Source organism: Symsagittifera roscoffensis, chromosome 1 (genome assembly GCF_963678635.1).
Source record: "Symsagittifera roscoffensis chromosome 1, txSymRosc1.1, whole genome shotgun sequence".
In the NCBI taxonomy this organism is placed as follows: Eukaryota; Metazoa; Xenacoelomorpha; order Acoela; family Convolutidae; genus Symsagittifera; species Symsagittifera roscoffensis.
In genome coordinates this window covers 77,068,632-77,094,861 of record NC_087062.1, presented here as the reverse complement: position 1 = coordinate 77,094,861, position 26,230 = coordinate 77,068,632, and the positions used below count along the sequence as shown (strand labels likewise).

The 26,230-nt window shown below is 34.3% G+C and overlaps 1 protein-coding gene across 1 annotated transcript; it reads left to right on the top strand.

Annotated features, from left to right (window-relative positions):
* Positions 1–6,089: 6,089 nt before the first annotated feature.
* On the top strand, positions 6,090–25,920 carry LOC134857055 (myosin light chain kinase family member 4-like). Its single transcript, XM_063873401.1, has 5 exons — positions 6,090–6,806; positions 7,753–8,213; positions 17,920–18,053; positions 22,665–22,887; positions 25,553–25,920. Exons 1-5 carry the CDS (start codon positions 6,750–6,752, stop codon positions 25,698–25,700), a joined length of 1,023 nt encoding a protein of 340 aa, XP_063729471.1. The 5' UTR covers positions 6,090–6,749; the 3' UTR covers positions 25,701–25,920.
* Positions 25,921–26,230: the final 310 nt, after the last annotated feature.

Here is a 26,230-nt window from a genome sequence, read left to right as displayed (position 1 = left end):
TGCCTTAATTGATTTGTTACAAGGAGCGAAATCTATCTTTTTCTATTTTATATGGCGTGTGGGGGGATGATTTTCATAAAAAATTTCAAATTTAGAAAAAAAAATTTTCATTTTATTTCAAGACATTTAATTTTTAATGTTATTACTGCTCCATAATACCTTACAAGGCAGTCGGAACATTCAGGGCTTCGCCCTGATACGAGTAGTCTTGTTTCAATTTGAGATTTTTTACAAATCAATTATGACATATAAAGGTGGGAACAACAAGACTTCTTCGCTTCTATCAGGGCTGAATGTTTCTCCGCGTTGATCACATTGAGGACTAGAGGTGGTTCAACTGAAAATTATACAACAAACACTTCTACGCAATGCATTGTGGCTGATACAAAAGTATTTGTGACATGCTTGTTCACACTAAACATTTCCGCATCCGAAAGAAAAGTGTACGCGTTCGATGCGATGCGATCATTGTCAAAGTGTCCGCCAAAGGCCCCAGCGTTTGTAACTACGGCAGCAGTTTTGTGCTACAATTTTAAAAAAATAGTTTGAGTTTTTGCTCACGTTGTTCGCAATACGACTAAACAATACGTGTTTCAAACTAACACAACATTGATTATCGACACTTTTCAGTCTATCGCGATTTTGAGTCCCGATTATGGTGACTCAATTCCAGAATAATCCGACTTTTTCTCTTAGACTTCTGCTTCTAATTTGTAGATTGTTGCAACTTTATCTCTAAATCTTGACTATTTTGCAGACGAAATTGCCATTAAAGACTGTATCGCTTCCAAAGTACAGACAATCTCGGCTAAAGATGGCTTATTTCAGACTTTGTTCAGGGCTATATAACTCTCCGCAGACTATGCAATTTTGGTTGTGGAAGTCACTTAGGAGCTAGTTTGAAAATTTTAGAATTAGTCGCAAATCGCGACCTTGATAGTTTAAGCAAATTAGGTTTGATTTTACTCACTACAATTAGCATTTTGCTTCTGTTTTGTTTTAAATCTACAAACGGCTTCGACCACGGTTTTTTTTGCTTATAAGAACACGTTTTTTTAGTTCGAGAAAATTATAAAATTTTAAAATCATACTCAGCTTGATTTCTTAATTTTAGTGCAGCTATCTACCAGCACTTGAAGGCTCCGACATTTGCAACCCTGCCATCTTTTTTGGCAACTGGTCGGAACAAAACAAACAAGACTGCTCGTATCAGCGCGAAGCCCTGAAAGTTCCGACTGCCTTTTAAGGTCTATGGAGCATTAATAAGATGAAAAAATTCAAAGTAATAAAAAAAATAAAAAAAATTTTGAAAAAATTTGAGATTTTATGTAAAAACATCCACCCACACGTCATATTAAGTACAAAGTGATAGATTTTGCGCCTATTAACAAATCAATTATGGCATATAAGCTTCCTTGAACCAATTTGGAACGATTTCTAAGACGGATTAAATCTCGCTTACGCGTTAATAACGCGAAATTTATCGCGCGTTAATTGTCCCAAATTGGCCAAAATGGCAATCTTTAAACCCCCAGAGCTTAACGAAAAATGATCACAGGTGAAATATCTTTTCACATTCAAGCTCAGGACAACAATAGCTTTCGAATGATATTAAGAAATTGCGTCAAAAACGGCTAGTTAAAAAGTCGAAATTTGTCTGAAGAAAAAAAAACCCACCCCGAGCACAAATATTCCGTTACTTTCGTATCGAAAGTCGGAACAACAAAAGAGCAACCTGTACATACTGTTCCAAGACGCCAGTGCAGAAAAAAAAAGAAATTTCTTGACGACAGTTTGCTAAGTAATCCCGTTTCCAGGCGACCGTCAAACTGCGAAACAACAAGTGACAAAACTTATGATTCTATAAAAGCCATAAAAATTTACAAGGAGGCAGAATTTTCTTTTCATTGCACAAAACGCTGAGAACAAGCAACAAAACCAAATTGTAATGAATGTAATTTGGTTTGATCGTACTTTAACAGTTCGTTTAAAATGATTTTTTAAAATGGAAACAACATTTCTGTAGATAGCAACATTCATCAAATTTAAATCATTCATTCTAAATTTGTCTGAAAAACGAAATATTTTCGACCATCTTTTCACGAACATTTTTTTTTCATTTTTTAAAAAAAACTTGCCAAGGGCAGAAATTTGCGGTTTTTCCTAAAATGAAAATCTGTGAATTTTATGAGAATCGTCTGTTAGGAAAGTTTGTTTAAAAACTATACCAGAGTATTAACCACAATTTACCTCGAAAAATTAAAACAGTTGGTTGTTTAAAAGCTTAGGTTGAGAAAAATACATTTCTGAAAACAATTTACTTAATATAAACAGGATAGCTGGTTACTGCGCAAGTAGCACAGGATGTTCCAACCAGTCTTAAAAATCACAACAAAATTAATTTTTCAAATTAGTGTCGTTTTTTTGACGTGGTGTGATAAAGGAATTCGACCAAAAAAGTAGAGCTTAAGCATTTTGCTCAGTCATTAAAGAATATGCATATTGGAAAACAATTTTTGAAAACAAATAACAAAAAATAACAAAAAAAAAATAGAAAAAAAATTCAAATTTTCTTTTAATTTTTCAATAATTTTTTTTCGCAAATTTTTGAAGTTTTTGATTCCTAAGATGAAGCTAAAAACTCCAAAAACCAGCTTCATTTGAGTAAAAACAAATTTTCATGTCTTAAATTAAGCATAAATAAGTTAATGTAAGACTGCTCATTCACTCGAAGTTGGACGAAAAAACAAAAATTTCAAACCGGTTTTTCTCGACACTAGAAAAAAATGTTGGGAATTTTTTAATGCGGTTCGAATGAAAGTGCTTCATTATGATGTATCACTCAACCCAGTCCAATGATTAATTTCGGTACCTTATTTTGAATGGAAAACGAAAAGAAAAAAACTAAAACAAACCCGAATACGAAGTTCCTCCCCATTTTCAATGATCGGAACAATTGTCTTTATTGTTCCGATCATTGAAAATGGGGAGGAATTTCGTATTCGGGTTTGTTTTAGTTTTTTTCTTTTTGTTTTCCATTCAAAATAAGGTAGATTGTTGCAACTCAGAACAATGGCATGATAGAAGGCAAGTATCAAAAGATTTCAAATTCAAATTGAAACAAGACTGCTCTTATATCAGGGCAATAACGAAGATAAAGTGTAAAAATTTGAGTCGTACGAAAATAATACGACCAACCAGCTAGCCTCAATTTAATTTGGAACAATTTTGTTGGGCGGGAGTATTCAGCAGGCATAAATAAATAGCGTTACGCTTTTAACTTTATGAATATCATCTTCAAAACGCGCTTAAGTTGGTCCAGAGCATGACAAAATTGGAAGTTTTTAAACTCCGAAACTTTGCAAAAAATGATCATATGTAAAATATCTTTTGATATTTTATTTCAGGGAGTCAACATCTTCAGTAGTGTACAAAGTTTTTTTTTGTCAAAAACTATTATTTCGATCGCCGCAAACTGACTGAAGAAAAACAAAACACCCCAAGCATAAATAATCCGTTTTCTTCGAAAGTCGAAACAACAAGACTGCTCGTATTTCAGGGCGAAGTCCTGAATGTTCCAACTGCAACTTAAGGTAAATTTGGTTGCAAAATTGACAAAAATATTGAGAAGTAAAAAAATTATTTTTCTTCAAATTATCCGCCCAAAATTTTATCAACAAAGGGAGTCTTTTATTCTAATAGTTCAATATTGAATGCAATAACCCATCGCTTAAGCGTGTTATAAGAATGCAAAATGTCGCTCGTTAATTATCCGAAATTGGCCAAATTAGATAAAAAATGATCACAAGACATCAGTATTTTTCAGATGGTATTAAAAAGTTTGTCAAAATTGTTTAGTTAAAAAGTCGAAAATTGACTGAATGAAAAATTCACACCAAGCATAAATATTCCGCACTTTCTTCGAAAGTCACCACAAAAATTACGATCAGAAGCAGCCAAATTTCAAAAATTAAATAAGAAGGTTGAAGCTTTAGCAGCCGCATACAGATATTTAAGGAAAATCTAGACATTTAAAGGGTTTGATATTGAAACGGCATATTCAATTGGTTTGATTTTACAGTAACAGTTCGCTAATGATACAAGTTAACTGCGGATTTGCTAGGTCTGTTATACACAATGGAGTACTTACGCATGAAATGGTCCGATCAAAATTAATGATTAAAAACTGATTAGCCTAACTATACGAAGACTGCACCGAATCAATTTTGATAGAACAAGTTCCAGTCTCTAGATTTTTTAACAAGACATTTTTTTTTGATTTTATAAATTTCCACCTCTATGTATTCTTAAAAACAAATGAATTTGTTCAACTGGTCACAAACATGAACCCTGCGAAATTTTTTTAGCCCGAAAAACAACAGCTCGCCAGACAGGTGTGTAAAAATGCTCATAAAAATGAAAAAGTTAGGAAATATTCAATGAATATAATCAACATCAGATTGTTTGTACGGAAACCGCACTTAATACAGCTAAACAAAAAGGCTGTAAAAACAGTTGTTTGAATAAGTGTATATACAAAATCGTGATTTTGTCATTTTTAACAAAAACTTGCGCCAAGCGTTGCCGTTCACGTAATTTTTGTAAGAAAAATTAGTTTCCGACTTAAATGCTGTTATAACAGCGGTGTAGCATAGATGAGCTTTTCACTTTTGAACCTTTAAATGGATTGAATTTTTCAGATGCTCAGAGATATTTGCTCTTTGATTTTTGCTCAGATGTTAATTATATAAAAAACGCTTTTGAGCTTGAAAAATTTATCATTGTTTCGATTTTTGAAGTAAGAGATAGAATGTTAGTGCTTGATGTGATTTTTTCTCCAGACAAGTTTCGACTTTATTATTGTTCCGACTTTCGGTACGAAAGTAACGGAATATTTGTGCTCGGGGTGGGTTTTTTTTTCTTCAGACAAATTTCGACTTTTTACCTAGCCATTTTTGACGGAATTTATTTACATCATTCGAAAGGTATTGTTGTCCTGAGCTCAAATTTGAAAAGATATTTCACCTGTGATCATTTTTCGTAAAGTAATGGGGGTTTAAAGATTGCCATTTTGGCCAATTTGGGACAATTAACGCGCGATATATTTAGCGCTATTAACGCGTGAGCGGAGAGTTAATCCGTCTTAAAATCGTTCCAAATTGGTTGACAGAAGTTTATTTGCCATAATTGATTTGTTACAAGGAGCGAAATCTATCGTTTTATACTTTGTATGGCGTGTGGGATGATGATTTTCACAAAAAAAAATCAAATTTTAGAAAAAAAAAATTTTCATTTTATTTTTTCTTACATTTAATTTTTTAAAGTTATTACTGCTCCATAAAACCTTAAAAGGCAGTCGGAACATTCAGGGCTTCGCCCTGATACGAGCAGTCTTGTTGGCAATTTATAAAACAAATTGTACATAAGTTTGCCTGCTTTTGAACACGATGTTCTTATTCGACCTCGCTATGACACAGTCCTAAATTTGGTGCCAATGTGATCAAATGTTGAACGAGTAACAAATCTGTTCAGCCTCAAAACGAATGCTGATCACCGTCAGTCGAATGATAAAAATAAATAAAATAAGAAAAATTGAGAGTAGTTTGAGGCCAAACAAGGAAAGTTAAACAAGCCCTTAATGAAAAATAGATTCCCTATCTTCTTCATTTTTAAGTAGAATATCTTATGGTGGCTCTTTAAGCATCCATTAGAATAATTAACTGGAGCTGATTCACAATCAAATGCAATTAAATCGTCTCAGTGACTGGGGAAAACAAATAGTTCCGAGACATTATTTTGCGAGAAAGTTTTTCTTAATTTGGATACATAGGAGTTCGGAATTTAGTACCTAACTTGTCAGGTCTATATCGTTTAGCCTCAAAATCCAAAACAACTTCGATTTCAGTTCGGTTGACAAGAACTCAAAAACACTAACACTTCATAGCTTTTTATTCAAGCCGGACAGCCAACTACTAAGTTTAGCACAAACAGTCAAAACACGTGGCTATCCCGAAACTCAGACCCGGTGAAGATTAACGAATCCCCAAACTATTAAACCAAATTTACTCCTGAAAACAAAAACATTCCTGCTGGTTTACTACATAGAGAACATTGGCTGAAACCCCAAAGCTCGCACTTTATTCCAAACAATGCAACCCAGTTTCAAAGTATTAACCCACTCTTGCGAAATTCCATGTCTAGGAGAGACAAACGCCTTTCATGACACGGAAAAGTCCACAGAACATGCTATGGTTTTGATTAGCTTATCTTGAAACAATGTATTTCACTGCTTCAGGTATTTATAGAACACTTTAGATTCACGGTCCTTCATTAATCCTTGCCGAATTTAGTTTTCGGGTCTAAAATTATTTTGGCATTTGTTTTTATTTGGAAACAATTTCATTGATCGGTACTAAGCCTTGCCGGAACCCATTTACATTGTCTAGCTCTGAAGCACTTTGGGATTGAGTAACAGACTTGTTACTGTAAATGCACAGATCTCTATACTCAAGACAATTCAGACTTCTGCTAACGTGTTTAACAATCACGGATTCTATAACGAGCTGCAGTCAGATCGAATAATCTTCGAGTTTATCTGCTGGTGCGGCTGAATCCTGTGGGCCAGAACTGTTTGATCGTGCGTTCCATTTGCATTGCAATATAGGCGGGTCTATAATAACTTATAATAACTTATAACTTAATACACTAGTGGTCTTGTGGGTAGTAGTCCCATTCTACACTCTAATCTCATGCGCAGTATGAGCGGCAAGGACGACATTCCCTCTGGCTTCCAGGACCTCGAAGAAGTTAGTATTCTATCAAGTTATAACAGTCCACCCAAATTTATAACTTATCAATGACATGTAAAAGGTAACTGATAGAGTTTTTTGAAAAAACGGTCATCTTCTTAGGTCTCTCTCAGCGTGCTAAAATCCTTTGAAAAGCCGTACAGACTAAACAATAGTGAAATTTGTTGATTCGAAGCTAATTCTTAACTCAAAAATACAACCTTAAATAATTTTGAATGCTATTGACTATCGTTTCTTAGCATATAAAATGATCGCATATAACTTTTTGAGACCACAATAAAAAAACTGAAGTAAAACTTTGCCGAAGCTTCGAAAAATTGTAAGGCTTCCGGACAAAACAATGCTAAGCTGCTTATTCGTATTATTCATACCTAAATATACACAAGACTTCTCGTATCAGGGCAAAGCCCTGAATGTTCCGACTGCCTTTTAAGGTTTATGGAGCAGTTATAACATATAAAAAAAAATTAAATTAATTTTTTTTAATTGGATTTTTTTTTTGAAAATCATCCCCCCACACGCCATATGAAATACAAAAAGATAAATTTCGCTCTTTGTAATAAATCAATTATGGCAAATAAGCTTCGTTCAACCAATTTGGAACGATTTCTCAGACGGATTAAATCTCCGCTTACGCGTTAATCGCGCGAAATATATCGCGCGTTAATTGTTCTAAATTGGCCGAAATGGCAATATTTAAACCCTCATAATTTTACGAAAAATGATCACAGGTGAAATATCTTTTCAAATTTAAGCTCAGAACAACAATATCTTTCGAATAATATAAAAAAATTCCGACAAAAATGGCTAGTTAAAAAGTCGAAATTTGTCTGAAGAAAAAAAAACCCACCCCGAGCACAAATATTCCGTTACTTTCGTATCGAAAGTCGGAACAATAACTGAAAAATAACCGATATATTGGTCAACTATTGTTCCATTTCAGGTTGAAGCGCCTTTCGAAGTTCGAAATGTCGTCATCAAAAGTCCCCCCGAGACTGTGGACAAGTACTACAAAGCTCACGAGGAATTGGGGTCGGGTAAGTTCGGCCGGGTGGTGCGCTGCTCCGAAATAGTTTCGGGTCGCACACTCGCCTGCAAGTACATCGATCTCAAAATGAGCAAAATCGGAGACATTCTCAACGAAATCGCCATCATGCAGAAATTGCAACATCCGAGACTGTTGCAACTCTACGACGCCTTTCAGGAGTCGACTCGGATGATTTTGATTCTGGAGTTTCTGACAGGAGGCGAGTTGTTCTACAGAGTCGTGAACACCGAGTACTCGGAGCGCACATGCAAGTTCTACCTCATACAGTTGTGCGAGGCACTGAAGTTCATGCACGACCACAGTATCATCCACCTGGACTTGAAGCCGGAAAATATCCTCCTAGTCAACCCAGAGAGGTAAGTGCCGTCTCTCCATAAACACCAGGATGATCGCAAAAAATCAGGTGCCACAGAAGAATGTCAGATGGGGTCGAGTGTTATAGCATACCAAAACTTTTCAACTGTGATTTAAGTTGTAGCAAAGACGTTTCGAATCTTTGATTATTTTTCACATTCTTCTCGTGTTTTTGGGGTTTGAGATCAATTATGAAAGGTGATCAAATCTATAACATTTTCTAATCAAATTTAATAAATTTAGCAGAGTTGAGAAAAAAAGAATTTTCAGCTTTTAATCATCTCTTGTCAGAGACGCAGTAAATTTCACTAGCAAGCACCTACGACATCAAATCGACTTTTAGTTTGAATTCAGACGCAGGTTTGTACTACAAATTGAAAATAATTTCACTGCGTTAGGGACACTGTATAAGCAGATTTTGACTATCTGGTAGCCCCACAGTGGTTCCCTTTTGAATGAGGAAGGATTTATTGGAAAGCCTTTAACTACTTAGAAGACAACAGCTCAAATAAAAATACCAATTATTTTAAATATACCATCATAAGTTTTGCAAAAAATTTCGAAAATCAATATAAGACATTTTTTAAGGTTTTTTGAGATTAAATTGTTTTTCTGCGCAGTATTATGGCTTACTTAGTAAGCTTAATAGAAACAGCATTAACCATTTTTTTGTACATGATAGTTTTAACCAGAGAAAAATTTCGGTATTTGACCGTTTCGAACGACGACGGTTTTTTGCATTCATCTAAGTTAGCAAGAGCATTTGAACTTAGAATTGCATTTAGTGAAAGCTGAACTCTTTAAATATTGCGTGTTTCACTGATACATATGAACATCAAAAATCAACCTTGACCTACTTGATAACTTTTTATGACTTTAGTGTTTTTATTGGCTTAACATGCATAACATGCTAGCAAGTAGATCTTTTTAAATTTTCAGGATTTTTGAAAAAAAAACTACCTTGACTAATAACAAAGAGCATACGGATAATGACTATTACGGATAACAAAGAGCATTTTTGCACAACTACAAGGGTGCAAAACTGTAGCTTGTATGGCTAAAAGTGCATAACGATTGTTGCCAAGCTATCAATTTAAGCAAACCAAGTTAAAATTTAAACAAGACTGCTCGTATCAGGGCGAAGCCCTGAATGTTCCGACTGCCTTTAAGGTTTATGGAGCAGCAGTAATAACATAAAAAAATTAAATGAAATGAAATAAAACGAAATTTTTTTTTCTTCTAAAATTTGCAATTTTTTATGAAAATCAACCCCCCACACGCCATATAAAGTACAAAAGAATAAATTTCGCTCCTAGTAACAAATCAATTATGGCAAATAAGCTTCGTTCAACCAATTTGAAACGATTTCTCAGACGGATTAAATCTCCGCTTACGCGTTAATCGCGCGAAATATATCGCGCGTTAATTGTTCTAAATTGGCCGAAATGGCAATATTTAAACCCTCATAATTTTACGAAAAATGATCACAGGTGAAATATCTTTTCAAACTTAAGCTCAGGACAACAATACTTTTTGAATGATATGAAAAAATTCCGTCAAAAATGGGTAGTTAAAAAGTCGAAATTTGTCTGAAGAAAAAAAACCCACCCCGAGCACAAATATTCCGTTACTTTCGTATCGAAAGTCGGAAAAAAAACACTTACACTAATTCCGACTATATCCCCAAACTATGGCACAAAAATCTAAAAATTAGATTAATAGATCTAATAGGTACCGTAGGAAACGTCAAACTAGGTATCGTAGGGTAATTCCCAATTAATCCGTGCTAAATGAGTATTATCTGCGGAATCATCCTTTAATGATCTGCAAAAAACTGGTAAAAGAACTTGATGACAACGGCCATGATTACACTCACCATCATTGCCAGTTGTCACTTATTCTGAGTTCTCTGCAGCTTTACGATTATGGCCATTTGCCATCACACTTTTTTGTGACCACTCTCGGAGAATGGGAAGGAATTGGTTTTTTTCCAGTCAATTTTGACTGCCTCAATGAAATGTTGTAAAGGGTCAAGTGTAGAATCATAGTAGTCCCTTTTGGTTGCAATTCGGATTCCTACACTATTGGACAAAATTAAGCGCAAATTCAAGATTTTACTCTGTGAAATGCCTGTTTTCAATGTATATTTTGAACTACATTTCCGTCAAAACTCAGTAAAATTTTTACATTGACCGAGAACAAATGAGCAGAGCTACCATCTGTGAAATTATCAATATTTGGTTTCAATGACTTACCAATGTAATCCGGGTCTGAAAATGCCAGTTTTCCTCATCTGCACTAAGTTTTGCATTGTAATGAAATCTTTCTTGAATAAGCGGAGTAAAGAAGTTGTTCATGCGACGTTAGACATTCTCAGCGAGAAAATGGAAACAATCAGTGTGAAATTTTTAACTTAACTCAGACGTTTGTTACTTATTCACGCGAAGTAAAAAGACTTAGTGCAGATGAGAAAAACTGGCATTTTTAGAGCCAGATCACATTGCTAATTCATTGAAATCAACTATTGATACTTCTACAGATGGTAGCTCTGATCATTTGCTCACGGTCAATGCTAAAATTTTACTGAGTTTCGAAGGAAATGTAGTCCAAAATGTATATTGAAAACAAGCATTTCACAGAGTAAAATCCTGAATTTGCGCATACTTTTTTCCACTAGTGCAAAAGAAACATTAAAAAAACTTGCTCAGTGTCGAGAAAAATTGGTTTTCAGTCTAAATTAGACAAAAATTGATGATAGGCTGACCCGCAACTACTAGTTTTCTTTATTTCAATACCAAACATTTCAACTTTATTTTAGCCATGTTATTTCTAATTTGGACAGTTTCCCATCTAATTCAATAGGAATTTAGAAAAACAATTTAAAAAAACGTTTGAAAAAAGTTTTTACTTTTAATTTTGGTTTTTCTTGAGTCGTTACGTTTTGTACTACATGCACAGCAACCGGCTCTCTTTGTTTAAATTTAGAATAATAACAACCAATATGAAAAACTATCATTTCTAGTTTTAGTTTGTCCTAGTAGAATGTGGAGGCTTTTCAAAACAAAAATCAAAACTGAATGAATTTTTCGTGATACATACATAATTTCCCGCCAGTTTTTTTAGGAAAATAAACTGTGACAATTAGATCTCAGGGTATATTAGTTCGGAAAAAAACTAGAGTGCATATTCGCAAAAAGAAACTAGAGTGCATAATCCAATCCACAAAAAATACGCAACTGAAATCGAGCCTTGTAGGTGGAACAAAAATTGGTTGTGAACCCATTTGACATGCTGAATTATTTTACCATTATGTCGGTCACATAAGTTTGTTCACATCAAATTCATCTTTTGATCATCCTTTTATTAGAAAATAGAAACTGCTTGAGAGCGGTTAATGCAGTTCAAACTGAAACTACCAATATAATAGCAAGTTTTTATTCAGAGCAACTTTTAAAAGGTTTACAAACTGTTATGAGTATCAGACACTGTCCATTAGTTACTCTCCGAAGTGGAAACAGATTTTTGATAAGTAAAACGGCGTGCACTTAATTTGTAGGAAACAAACTTATCTAAGAATAGCCAACAGTATCTTAGAGTTTACCAATAGGACTGATTAACACGCTCTAGATTTTTAAATGATCTCTAATCAGATACAGCACAAAATAGTCGGGAAAAGTTACCACAAATTGCCACTACTAGATCAATTGGGTTGCATTCACCCCACACAAAGGCATCAAAAGATCGAAATAATTTGTCAGATACTTTTATTGCAAGTTTCGAAGAGAGAAAGCAATAGAAACATATCTGCTCGCGCGAGGCGACAATTCGTAACGGGCGACAATTCGTAACATGCAACAATTCGTAACAGTAGATTAAGCGGGGAACACTGATTGACGCGCAGTATTCTCCTCGTGCCTGATGTAAGCGCAGCGAAGCGAAGCGGAGCAAGCGTATTCTACTTGCCAATGCCTTCTTGCTAATTGTCGCCTCTTACGAATTGTTGCCCTACCATCTGCTCGGGGTAGTTTTTTCTTCAGACACGTTTCAGCTTTATATTTAACAACACTAGTAAAAATAATTACTGCAAATTAAGAATATCAAGGTTCTCAGCTCGAATATAAAAGTTTAATGTTCCCATTTTCGAAGAAAACGGAACATTTATGCTTGGGGTGGTTTTTTATTCAGTCAATTTTCTACCAAATCAATTTTATACCCCACTGAAGATATCGACTCCCTAAAATCAAATGTAAAAAAAAAAACATTTTGCCTATCAGTTTTTGAAAATTTCTGCTCGAAAAAATCCAGTTTGAAAGTTGCCAATTTGGGCATGCTCTGGACTAATTTGTGCGCGCTTTGAAGCATTGATTGTTCCGATTTTCAAAGAAAATGAGGAATATATATGCCCGGGGTGGTTTTATTCAGACCAATTTTGAAAAGTTGACTGCGTATGGGCATCGATCCGGAAATTTTGGGGTTGTAAGGCGAGTATGCTTGCCCTAGAGTAAAGTGCGGCTTTGTGGCTGCAATAAAACTTAATAACTTATTTAAATATATCGCGTTAAAAAGTTTAATAAATATATCGCGCATTAATTGTCCCAAATTGGCCAAAATGGCAATCTTTAAGCCCCATTAACTTTACAAAAAATGATCACAAGTAAAATATCTTTTCAAATTTAAGCTCAGGACAACAATACCTTTTGAATGATATAAAAAAAATTCCGTCAAAAATGTCTAATTAAAAAGTCAAAATTTGTCTGAAGAAAAAAAAACCCACCCGAGCACAAATATTCCGTTACTTTCGTATCGAAAGTCGGAACAAAAATACCAGCGAAAGTTTTTGAGTAATAACAGTTTGAAAAATGCAACTTAGGTCAATTTAAGTTCATTAATCTGCGGTACAATTCGTTCTACAAAGCTTAACCTGCGATACCATTCGTTCATTAAAGCTTAAGGAAAGAAATAACAGGGATCAGATATCATTCCAACTTTAATTGTTTCGATGTTCTTGGTAAGCTCGATCACCCTATAAGAAGCGAATTAGACACTTTTTTTAGCAAGCATGATATGGGAAGATATTGAAAAGTGTGAGTTTTTATCGTTTTTGTTTATAATGTTTATCATTTTCAACATCAAAAACTACTTAATACATGCTAAAGAGCAGCAGGAACATCTATGGTTTTGCCATGACACTAGAAGTTTTGTTGGTCTTTGCATTAGAACTCAGTTTTGTACACTTGCAAAAGCGTCTGTAATGCAACCAGCCACTAAATTTTAATTGTATCGGAAGAAAACAATTTTTTGTTCTCCGAATAATCAACAAGTTTTGTCAATCGCACTGATTTCGTCTGCTTGGTTTATTGTTCCGTCTTACGAAGAAAGTGAGGTAACTATATGCCTGAGATAGTTTTTTTTTTAAATCAGACCGATTTTACCAAAGCTGTTAGCGTATGAGTATCGATCCGGATTTCTTTGGATTGCCAAAAGAGTCTGCTCGCACTAAACTAAAATGTGGATGGCATCGCTGCTCGAATAATAGTTTTATAGTTTCAATAGGCTAACTTTACTTTCTTGTGTGGAAAAAATTATCCGCAATCATAATCGTTCCAAATTGAATTGAGGCCAATTACAATTGGTCATATTTATTCTAATCAAATGTTAGCACTTGTACAACAAAAACTAATCGAGACCAGTTAAGGGGCAGTCGGAACATTCAGGGCTTTGCCTTGATATACGAGCCTAACAATTGCCACCGCTATATTATCTACTAAAGTATGGCAAATGGCCACCCCTATAAAAAACAGTAAATTAGCACAAAAGCGTTATTTCGAATTCGAATATGTGGCCTGGACCTACTTAAAAAAGTTCCCAAGATCTACTTTATAATCGCCACCCCTATGGTATTTACTAAAGAATGACTATCCAAATAAAAATAAAATTAGCACAAAATCTTTCCATTTCTAATTTGAACTTTGCTGCAGCCTGAAAGTTCGTAAAACCATCCATAGCGCCTAAATTACAAGCTTCTGGTAGATTAAGTTTTGGCAAAAAAATTGCACCCCTAAAACACCCCATTATCGTCCAACCCACTCATTATCATGCAACTATTAAAAACTTAACGACGTAATGGTTCTCAAAACTTCAAGACTATCTGTCTAGACATCTTGGTCTTGACCTTAATAAACATCTTAAATTGAATATTGTCCAATTTTCAGATCGGAAAAAGCGTCTAAATCAATCAAACATTTTGCTTAACCATTGTCCTTAACACTTAAAATTTTGCTTGAGCACTGAGTCCGAAGAGCCTTTGGCCTGCGTTTAGAAAAATACTAGCAAGCCCGTCTCAAATAACCAATCGGCTGCAAAAAAAGAGTTGTCCTTTTTTGATCAAGCAAACCCAGCAAGAAAATTTTTCAAACAACTGTAAGTTACACTTTTTCGTAAAAAGGTTTAACAAATTCCCATGCAAGCAATTCAAGAAGAGGAACTTCGAAATATTTCAAGTTGATTAAAAAACCGAACCGCTCGGAAAAAATTTTTTTTCTCAGCAAGCTATTCAAGCCTTGACTTTTTGTAAAATTTTGAGTTTTTTCAAGAAGCAAATCGAATGGCAAAACAATTTAAAATTTCGTATTAAAGCCCTTCAAGCAATGAATTTTCAAAACATTTCAAGTTGTTTCTTAGACCGAATGGCTTTTTGAAAATTTCATGAACGAATCAGCTGGCAATTAAATAAAGTTTTTTTAAGCAATATACAAAGCGATGAAATTTTGAAATATTTCAAGTTGTTTTATGTAGCCAATCTTATAGCGAGGAATATAAATTTTTCTATGGAAGCCATTCAAGCAATGAAACTTGAAAATATTTAAACTTGTTTGTTAGACCGAATTATTAGGGCTTTCTAAACAAAAAATAGGGCTTTCTAAGCAAGCAATTTCAGCTATGAATCTTTGGAAGAGTTCAAGTTGTTTCATGAAAAAAATCGGATGGCAAAAATATTAATTTTCTCTATTGACATCATTCAAACGATAATACATTTTAAATTATTTCATTGGGCAAAACGGTTTGAAACCAAGTTATTCAAGCTATAAAATTTTGAAACAATTCAAGTTATTTCAGACCAAAATGTTTTTTTTTTTCAATTTTTCTAAGCTAGCTTCAAAGTTTTGACAAAAGACAAGTTATTTCATGAAGGGAATCGGAAGTTTTTCTAATGAATCCATTCAAGCGTTAAAATCGTGATATTTTTCAGTTTATTTCATAGACTGGATCGGTTAGCGAAAAACTCAAATTTTATTTTACGCGAACTGTTCAAGATATGAAAAATTGAAATACGTTAAGTAACTTTTCTAGACCGACTTGTAAGCAGAAAATCAAGTTTTTTTAATCCAGTCAGGCTTTGAAATACTTTCACTTGTTTCTTAGAGCAAATCAGTTTTTAAAAAGCCCAAGTGATTTTTAAGCAACGAAAACTTGAAATATGACATGTATCTTAGACCAAAATATTTTGAAATTTGAAATTTCTCAAAGTGAGGTATTTGAGCGATGAACTTAAGAACTTCAGGTTGTTTTATAGATCAAGTCCTCTTATAAAAAGTATAAATTTTCCTATGCAAGCTATTGTGCCAACCAGTTCACGACAAGTTCATATTTTTAAGCAAACTAATGAGGCAGTGAAAGTTCGAAACAATTCAAGTTGTTTTCTAGACCAAAAATCAAGCAATGAAAGTTGAAACATGTCAAGTAGTTTAAAAAAGCAAATCTATCTGCGAAAAGTTCAAGTTTTTCTTAGCAAGCTATTCAAGCGATGCAATCTTGAAATAATTGGTCCGCAACAAGTTTACGTTTTTATATTTAAGCTCAATTTAATTCATAGACCGAATCGTGAAAAAAATTATTGACAGAGTTAGTGGAAAAAATTAGGTTTTTCAAGTTATTCGATGAATTGATTCGGTTATGAAAAAAATTAAATTTTTCAAAGCAAAAAATTCAAGCCATGAAATATTTCAAGCTGTTTCATAGACAAATTGGCTTTCAAATATTTAAACTTTCTAGGCAACTTATTCAAGCTATGAAACTTTGAAATACTTCAACTTTTTTAAGACTGAATCATTGACAAAAAGTCCAAGCTATTACAGCTATAAAGTTTTTTCAACTTGGATCACACAGCGAGTCGCTTCGTGAAAACTTTCAAGTTTAACTAAGCAAGCTATTCAAGATATGAACCCTTTGAAATTAGAGTTTTCTACGCGAAAAGTTCAGATAATGAAACATTTCAATTTATTTCGAAGACCAAAATAGTTTGCAAAAAAAAATTCTAAGCGAGCTGTTTGAGCAATGAAAATTTCAAATACTTCAAGTTATTTCGTTGCAGGAATCGCCTAGCAAAAAAATAGTTTTTGTAAGCATGTAAGTTGCTTTTAAGGTGGTTCGTTTTAGACTGAATTGAGACTGTAAATGCAAATTTTTGAAACTGTGTAGCCTTGAAGTTAAATCGAATTCATTGTGTTTCAAGAGGTTCGGAAATTTTTTGAAAAAAAAAAAACAATTCTATAATAATACTGTTCTGACTTCAGATTGAAACAGAAACATAAAACTTATTGTGCTCACAAAGCGTGAAGCCGCCGCCACCATAAAATAAATTTGTTTATATCCCTTTGCAAAATGAATGGAAAAGCATTTGGAAAAACTCGTATAACGTTTTAAGTATTGGAAATTAAAACGACTTTTCTCGTTAAATGCGAATAATAACGATTCTTCTCGTAACGTAAAATACGAACGTACGAACAACTCTTCTCGTAAAATACGAATGCACGAATAACATTCACGAGAGATAACGAAGTTAGAAAATAACTTCTTATTTGCTACGACCCATTGGGAGATTTCCCAATGAAGTAAAATAGAAGCTGAAAACTACTGAGATTAATTCCAACAATTTTGTCTTACAACACCCCAACCTCTCTCTCTAAAAACACCATTCTCATTCAAAATATCTCAAAATCAACCCTTAAAAGAAATATTGAGTCTAATGGTAACTTGCAGTAAATTCATACTATCTTCTTTTCTAACAAAATATTTTCCAGCGAAGTTTAGATTTACTTTCTAAGACAAAAAATAGAAAAGACCCTATATTACTAACAAGCGTTTTGTCCGACACATATAAGTATTGCTAACGTAATAATACAGATTTTAGAAGATTCGATAGTTGCTCTGAATGAGTCTCAGACGTATTAATCTAAGGTTTTTGAACGTTGCGCTCGATAAACGCTTAAATTTAGTTAATTCGCTTAATACAAAAAATTTGAAAAAAGAATTCGAAGTTTTTCCTTAATGTGAAGAAAAACCGGCTCTTACTTTTTAGACAAACTTAGAGTGCCTAGTCACTCCTGAAATTGATTCATTTTAAGCTAAATTTACAAAAATTTTATTTTATTGTCAATAATTCAGTTTTTATTTTTTGTATAAGCTAATTTTTAGCCCCACACACCGCACGCACGCAAGAAAAGTTTGCAAAAAATGGGGTCGCAAACTTCTATGCTTTTTGAAGACCAGTTTTTCTCAAATATTGATGATTGATTTTCTTTTGACTTATCCTTCTAATCAAAATTAAAAAACGGCTTTAAAGCAGCTGAAAAATATGCGGGCCCATCTAATACACCAATCAGAATAAGGTACGGGCTTCGTTTTGTTTTCAACTATTGTTCATTTCAGCAACAAGATCAAAGTGATTGATTTTGGCCTGGCCCAGGAGCAGAAGCCAGGAGAGTCTCTAAAGGTGCTCTGGGGCACAGCAGAGTTTGTGGCACCCGAAGTCATCAACTACGAAGACATTTCAATCAAAACAGGTCACATCTTACGATCATCTCTAGCACTTAATAACCACAGCAGTAGTGCGGCGAGGCGGAGGGGTTTAGGACCTTGTCCAATTTGGTTGCAAATTTTCCCAAATGTAGCTAATTGAGGACCAATCTAATCTATTAGCCCTAAAAAGTTTCAAAATGCGCCTTAGGCGCACGAGTTTCCCCCCGTCAGGGATCCGACCCCCTGACCAAACAAAGGGTCCCCTTTGGTATTCTTTTATGACATATATTTTCGCCCGACCTTAAAATGTGTCTAAGGGCGCCAGTATATACTTATTTTGAAGGGGAGCGTGCTCAGAAAAAAAACACAATTTGTTGGTCAAAATTTCTGTACTTACTGCCAATAGTTTAAAAGCAAAGAATGGCTGAATTAGATGAAAAGTAAATGAGAAATTAGAAGTAATAAAAACTAAATATTGTTTACATTGGAGCCAAATTGAATTGGGATGTCAGCCCAATTCCTCTAAATTCGTCCAACATTTTCTTCTTAGAATCCAAATCACGACCAAAAAAAGCATTAAAGTGATACACTACTTAAACCCCTAAAACCATTTTTGAGGTGGACAAAATTGTCTGACAAAAAACGTAACTAAAGACAAGCAAGAAAACGACAAAAAGCAGCTCTATAAAGTGCAATAAAAAAAGGTAGAAATAAGCCTAGCTCTCGGATTCGAACTCCGACCTAGTGATTATGGGTTTCAAATCTAATCATTCAGCCACGGTCATTTAATGAGTCACAAACACTAGCCACAAATTGTGCAGAAAACAGATGCCATGGAATTTCCAATGATACAGATCGTGATGATAGCAAATAAAGGAACACTTTTAATGAACATTTTTCCCTTGCGAATCAGGTTAGAAAAAAAAGAAGTCCGTAGTCTAAAAAGTTGAACACAGAAACCAAGCGGCGCTTCGCATCACTTGCGACAAAACAACAGCGTACCATTGCAAGCTATTAAATTGTCAGTGAGATGGAAAAAAACTAAGTGGAAAAAAATGGTAATACCAACATTTTGATCACAGAAAAACAGACGAGAAACACAACCACTAAAAAACACGCTTTTAGTATTTTCTGAATTTCTAGGTCAACAACACGTGGTTAGACGCCAATTGATCCAAAAAACAAAAATTGCAAACAAAATTTTTATTTTTTATTTTGAAAAAAACAACAATTATTTTGGAAAAATGAAAAATTCAAACTCAGAAAAACAGACGAAAAACACAACCACTAGCAATAAGCACATTTTTAATAATTTCCATGCTTTCACTAAGCCATAACACGTGGTTAGACGCCAATTGATCTGAAAACAAAAATACCAAAGGAAATGTTTGCCATAAAAACTCAACAAGGCTTTGGAAATAAGAGAAACTCGATCGATAAAAAAAACAGACGGGATACACAACCGATATCATCAAGCCCGCTTTAAGTAATTTCCGAGCGTCCACTAAGCCAGCAACACGTCGTTAGATAACAATTGATTCAAAAAGAACGCCAAGGAAAGTGGTTGTCATAAAAAAAATTCACAATTTTTGTAGTACGAAAAAGTCAATGACTGAAAAACACGAGAAGGAGAGCCACTAGAATTAAACAAAGTTGTAGTATTCTTAAGCGTTTACTCAGCCAAAAAATTGGATTGTTACAAAATACGAAATCTTCAACCTCTGAAAATCCGACGAGAAATATAGCCACTACCATAAAACATGCTTTTAGTTCTTTTTAAGCGTACACTATGCCGAAAACTTGTAGACAAACCAAAAACGAAAAAATCAACAAAAATTGTTCCCAGGAACAAAATTTGTAAGATTAAAAATTTTGAATTTTTAACCTTCATACAATCAGCCGAGCTAATATAGTGAAAACATGAAAAATCACCTTTTATCTTTATACCCATGCAAAAAAAAATTCATCAAAAGAACAAAACAACAGCCGAAAATGTTTACAATCGACAAAACAAGAACCGATATCATCTAGGCCGAACAAAAATTCTAAGCGAAAGAAAACAAAGAAAAACGGACAAAATGCCAGTCAATTAAACTTATTTTGAATAAATACAGGATTTACTCAACGAAACTTGAGACTGGAATGAAAAGTAGTTACAGCGCAAAAAAGTGCGGGGTTGCAACTAAGCCGAAAAACATAAGCTTACAAACTACAAAGCCGACTAATGAAAATTTCCCGGAAATAAAACTTGAGACACTGAAATAAAAATATCCGGCTGGGACTCAAACCCCTGACCTTCAGTTTCAAAAGCAACTGCATTAACTCCAGACCAAAAGCGATAAGGCCTTTAAGTTGCTAAGGTTTGGTAATAAAGCAACATCAATTTCCATTACAAATATGTCAAAGGTTTTTTTACGGGAAAAACGCCTGATTCCCGATTACAAGACTTGCTCTCGCAAAATAACAAATTACATCAAAATTCACAAAAAACTTTTGGTTACAAAAAATCATCTTACGAAAGAAAGGCAAAAAACAAAAACATTTGGCAACTAAGCCGACAAACCATAAGCAGACAACCTATAGGCTGATCAGTATTTGATCTTAAAAATTTTGGAATTAGGAAAACCAGATGCTGGCCGGATTCGAGCATAGTCCTTTAGCCGCCTGCTAGTAATTTTTGTACCCCAGCGATTAAAACTGAGTTTTCAAGAAATTGAGCGTGTTTGGTTGCTGCAGAGTTGAACACGCTGGAGAATTGATTCAGTGATTTTGTTAAACTTGTTGTCATATTTCAGTTTGATAGAATAATCGAAAAAATTTAAGAAAAAAAATTCAAAAACTATATATATCAAAACAAAATGATAACAACTAGCTTTGAAAAAAAACAAGCAAAATCAATATAATCCAAAATTAGCAACGGAAGAAAACTTACCAAGCGATAAAAAGACAAAAAGTAAAGCTACGGAGAAAAAACCCTTTAAGCCGAAAAAACTCAAAAAAGACTGAAAAAATTAGAAAACCAAGTTCCCTTTCAGACAATACACACACGCACAAAAAAGAATTGTAATCATCAATTGATGCAATATCAGGCCGAAACCTAATAGGTCGAAAAAAAAGAAAAATTGAATCGTACAACTACAAATTTTGGTAAAAACAAGCTACTTGATAAAACAACAAATAATATAAAAAGCAAATTTCGAATAGGGAAGATATCTTAAGTGCTGACATGCTCACAATATATCTGTTGCGGTAATTCTTGGAACTGAGTTCGAGAAAAAATATTTACGTGAAAAGTTTGAGTACCCAGTTGTAATAAAATTTGGAAAATAAATTTTAAATAATTTGTTTCAGATTGTTTTTTTATTCCCCCACGAGCTAAGAGAAGTACAATTGGATGCAATTAACATCTAGTACGTATTATTAGTTCCAACTAGCTCGCCTCAAATTAAACTGCGACCATTTCTGAACCGGCTTAAATACCCGCTCACGCGTTAAAAGAACGAAATTTATTGCGCGCTAATTTTCCCAATTTAGCCAAATTTTAACAAATGATGAATGATGAAAATTTTAAAATTTTTCTGAATATTATGTGAAGTAAAGATGAAATTGCTCCAGCCTCAATTTTCCCAAGTTTCCATAACAAATAACAAGACTGCTCGTATATGAGGGCAAAGCCCCGAATGTTGCGACTGTCCCTAAATTCATATCGAATAGTTTTTGGGAAAAGAAAATAATGAAAAACCTGTAAATTTTGGACAATATCAAAGAGTAAAATGATGAGTCCTACAAAATTAATACGACCGATTAGCTAGCCTCAATTCAATTTGGAGCGATTTTGTTGCGCGGGATAATTCGCCACTCATAAACAATTCGGTCTACGCTCTCAGCATTAGAAATAAATTCTTCAAACCGCGCATTATTTAGGCCAGAACATGTCCAACTTGGCAATTATTAAACCCCCAGAACTTTAAAAAAAACTGGAGGTTAAATAGATTTTTTTAAAATTTAAACTCAAGGAGTTGATATCTACAAGGGGGTATAAAAAATTTTTGTTGAAAAAGATTATTTCGATTGGCGAAAATTAACTGAATAAAAAAAACACACCGAGCATAAATATTCCGTTTTCTTCCCAAGTCGGAACAAAAAGATTTCGACGCAGTCACCACCCAAACAGTCTCCATTCAAGGACAACAATCATTGGCCGGACCAGCAGTAGAAACTGTCTAAACGCGCGAAAGTTTTGCAAAACGGCAGTTTTTACCTGTTTACCAGAAGTTCTTAATGCTGTTTTAATCGAGCTAAAAACAATAAATATGAGCGACTTAGTAAAAGTCTTCGAAGCTTTCAAATACCCTCGCGAAAATCCTGCATCCACTCCCGTCAGAAAGTGCGAAAGGGAAAACTTTTCAGCCAGTCAAAATTGTACAACTCACTGATTTGTCGGGCGTTTGTCTTTCAGAATTGTAAAACGCGCAAAAATGTCCCTCGAAGTTTTCAATCAATTGTCAATTCTGATCTACATAACTTTTTGGAGGTCCACTTTTACACAGCTAGTATAAATTATTGTCTTTTGACTCCTCTGCCACGAAAAGGTTACCCTCCAAGAAAAGATGTCGAAACTTTACCACTTATATAACAGATTGTGCACAAAATAGATATGTGGAGCGTAGGCGTGATCACTTACATTCTGCTCAGTGGAATCTCTCCCTTCATGGGCGAAAATGTGGGCGAGACGTATGGAAATGTGGTCAATGTTCGATATGACTTCGATGACGAATCATTTGAGACCTGTTCACCCGAGGCAAAAGTGTTCATACAGGATCTGCTGATAAAAGAGCAATCTAAGCGCATTTCAGCTGATGAGGCTCTGAAGCACAGGTAGGCAAATCTGATTGGTTATAAAGCAACGGAAGCTACAAAAATCGTATTCTTTCGCGATCGAATCTCAGCAAGAAAAAAAAACTTTTGGACAAAATCTATTTCATTAATAATGAGGCTTTTGAAATTCATACTTTTATTGCGATTCATTTTTTAAAAACTTTTTCAGTTTTCAACATTTTCTCGCACGAATATATAGACCATTTGTAAGTAATTTAAAAACTAATAATCCGCGTACAGTAATTTTAAATTTTGAAAACCTATAAATTTTGAACAATATCAAAGTGTGAAATGTTGATTCGTACGCAATTAATACGACCAATCTGAAAAGTAGGGAGCGGACTTTTGGGTCGTAAAAAGGGTTGGGTAAGACAGTGCCGAAGTAAGAGAGTGCCGAAAACAAAAATTTGTTAAAGAGTGCCGAAAATGAAAGAAACTGACTTATTTGTCGTGAACTAATTGAGAAAAGAAAAGAAAGTTTTGTTTGCTCATCGATTTTGGCGCCAAAATTGAGTCTGAACAATTTGAAAAGAGTGCCGAATATGAAAGAAACTGACTTATTTGTCGTGAACTAATTGAGAAAAGAAAAGAAAGTTTTGTTTGCTCATCGATTTTGGCGCCAAAATTGAGTCTGAACAAGTTTCAAGTGTCATTATTAATTTTCCCGCCAAAAGCTAGCCTCTTAAATTGCGTTCCAATATTTCCCGCCTTTTTCGGCACTCTCTAACTTCGGCACTGTCTAACGCCGCCGTAAAAAGTGCTTTTTAAAGTTTTCAAGACTGCCAAAAACTTTTTAAAAAATAAGTGCAGAAAGCTTCAATTTCGTTATTGTAAAACCATAAACAAATCCTGTTGCACATTTTACAACAAAAAGAAGTTAATTTAACAATTTAACAAGACTGCTCGTATCAGGGCAAAGCAGGGGCTCCGTAAAATTTATTTCCATTATATGGCTACTAGCCCCTCAATTATTTCCCTAACTTTTTGGAATCCCTAAATAATTTTTATTTCTCAGAAAAAAAAATCATGGCCATAATTAAATTATTCCAAAATGAAAAAAATAAAATGGCACAGTGGAATAATGTGAGTTTCTCACAGAATTTTGGATATGAGTTCAGCGTCCCAGTACTCTTTGTTGACGCAAATACCCAATGTTGAGTTTCGCCCGACTGAAAAGCCGCTTGCATGTGTGCACATGCAGAACTGAAAGGTAAACAACACTGCGAGAAAGTAAAGTGGAAGGATTTTCGCAGCAGCTTGCATTTGGTTGACGTAATGAATGACGTAATGATGTGACGCGTTGTTCGCAGTGAACCTTAGATAAAATAATTTCTGGAATTATTGTAATATTCCTTACGCGAGAAAGAAATAGTTTTCCTAAAAGTTCTCGAAAAATACATAATTTTTATTTTAAATTAGTCGAAATAAATTATTTATCAAAAATTATTCCACTACCATTATTTTTACGGAGCCCCTGGGGCAAAGCCCTGAAGGTTCCAACTGCCTCTTAAGGTCCATAGAGCAGTAATAACATGGAAAAAAATAAATATAATTAAGAAAATGATTTTTTTTAATTTGAGGTTTTGAACCATCCCCCCATGCCATCCCCCCACGCGGCATACAAAGTGCAAAATGATAGATTTCGCGCCTAGTAACAAATCGATTATAACAATAAAGCTTCCTTCAACCAATTTGGAACGATTTCTCAGACGGATCAAATCTCCGCGTACGCGCTAATAGCGCGAAATATATCGAGCGTTTATTGTCCAAAATTGGCCAAAATGACAATCTTTAAACTGCCATAACTATACAAAAAATGATCACTAGGTGAAATATATTTTCAAATTTAGGCTCAGGACAACAATACCTTTTGAATGATTTAAAACAAAATCCGTCAAAAATGGCTAGCTTAAAAGTCGAAATTTGTCTGAAGAAAAAAACCAACCGAGCATAAATATTCCGTTATTTTTGTTACAAAAGTCGGAGAAATTATAATAGTGATATTTGATTTTCTCAGAAATGCTAATCGTAGTAGAGCTGTTCAAAATAGGCTGAGTGTTATTTCTGAGAAATGCAAAGCCCATAACGTAATGCATATGAATGTGGCTGGATATTTCTTTGATTAGAATTTGCATTTCTCAAAAATACAACATTTTAAATATTCTCTGCCTTAAAGCTAAGCGCTGAAAAAGTAGAAAAAAAATACTTTTTTCCGCTCCCTGCTGGTAAGCTTGCCTCAATTCAATTGGCAACGATTTTGTTGTGCGGAATAATTCGCCACGCATAAATAATTCGCGTTACGCTCTCAGCAATATGAACAGATTCTTCAAAGAGCTCGAAATCCAGTCCAGAACAGGGCCAATTTGGTAATTTTCAAACCTCCAGAACTTAACAAGAAATGATCAGAGGTAAAATATCTTTTTAAATTTGAACTCAGGAAGTCAATATCTTCATAAATTTGAACTCAGGAAGTCAATATCTTCAATGGGGTATAAAAAATTTTTTTGTCGAAAACGATTATTTCGATCGGCGAAAACTGACTGAATAAAAAAACCACACCGAGCATAAATATTCCGTTTTCTTCCAAATTCGGAACAATTTGAGAGTATATCCACTTATATAAATAAAATCACTCATTGTTTGCTCTTTGTGTGTTTATATGCAGATGGCTGCAGGAGATCACTTCCAACGTGGGCAAGAGTTTCAACAAGGACAAGTTGAAGAACTACCTCACAAGGCGCAAGTGGAGACGGGCCATCAATGGAGTGCTCGCGCTCCAACTCATGGGCGCCGACCTGGACATGCGGAAGTAGTACCATGGCAAAAAATATTTCAAACTGCAGAACAACAACCATTGAAGGATCAATAAACTCAATCAAACTCCATAGGTTCCCCTACCTCAACTCCTAACCTCAATATAAATAGGACCCTATTTGGTAGAAAAAAAGAAACATTGGTATGCGAAACGTTGAGACAAACGGTATTTTTGGGTTAGTGTTAGAACGGTGGACCGCATAAATTTGAATTTTTCAACTCAAGCTTCCAAATCAAAGGCAAATATATCATTGAATCATATCACCGGCAATTGAAAAGGCAGAAATTTACGAAGAAGGGTTGGAGTTCTTGGGTAAATGATCCCTACAATATTTTACTTCTATGAAGTCAGATCAGCTTTGCAAAAACTTTCGAAAACTGCTACCGCTAAGGCAGCTTCTGATGTATTTATTTACTAATGATGTTAACAGACTTCAAAATTTGTCGAGCTTACTTAAATTTCTTTATACTTACAGTTGAATTCCACAGAAAAGAATTAAATTAAAATTCTTATTTTACTAAAAAAAAC

Coding starts and splice junctions, on each gene's coding strand:
- LOC134857055 (XM_063873401.1), top strand. CDS start 6,750: ATGCGCAGTATGAGCGGCAAGGACGACATTCCCTCTGGCTTCCAGGAC. Junction 18,054..22,664: donor AGACATTTCAATCAAAACAG/GTCACATCTTAC, acceptor TGCACAAAATAG/ATATGTGGAGCGTAGGCGTG. Junction 22,888..25,552: donor GATGAGGCTCTGAAGCACAG/GTAGGCAAATCT, acceptor GTTTATATGCAG/ATGGCTGCAGGAGATCACTT.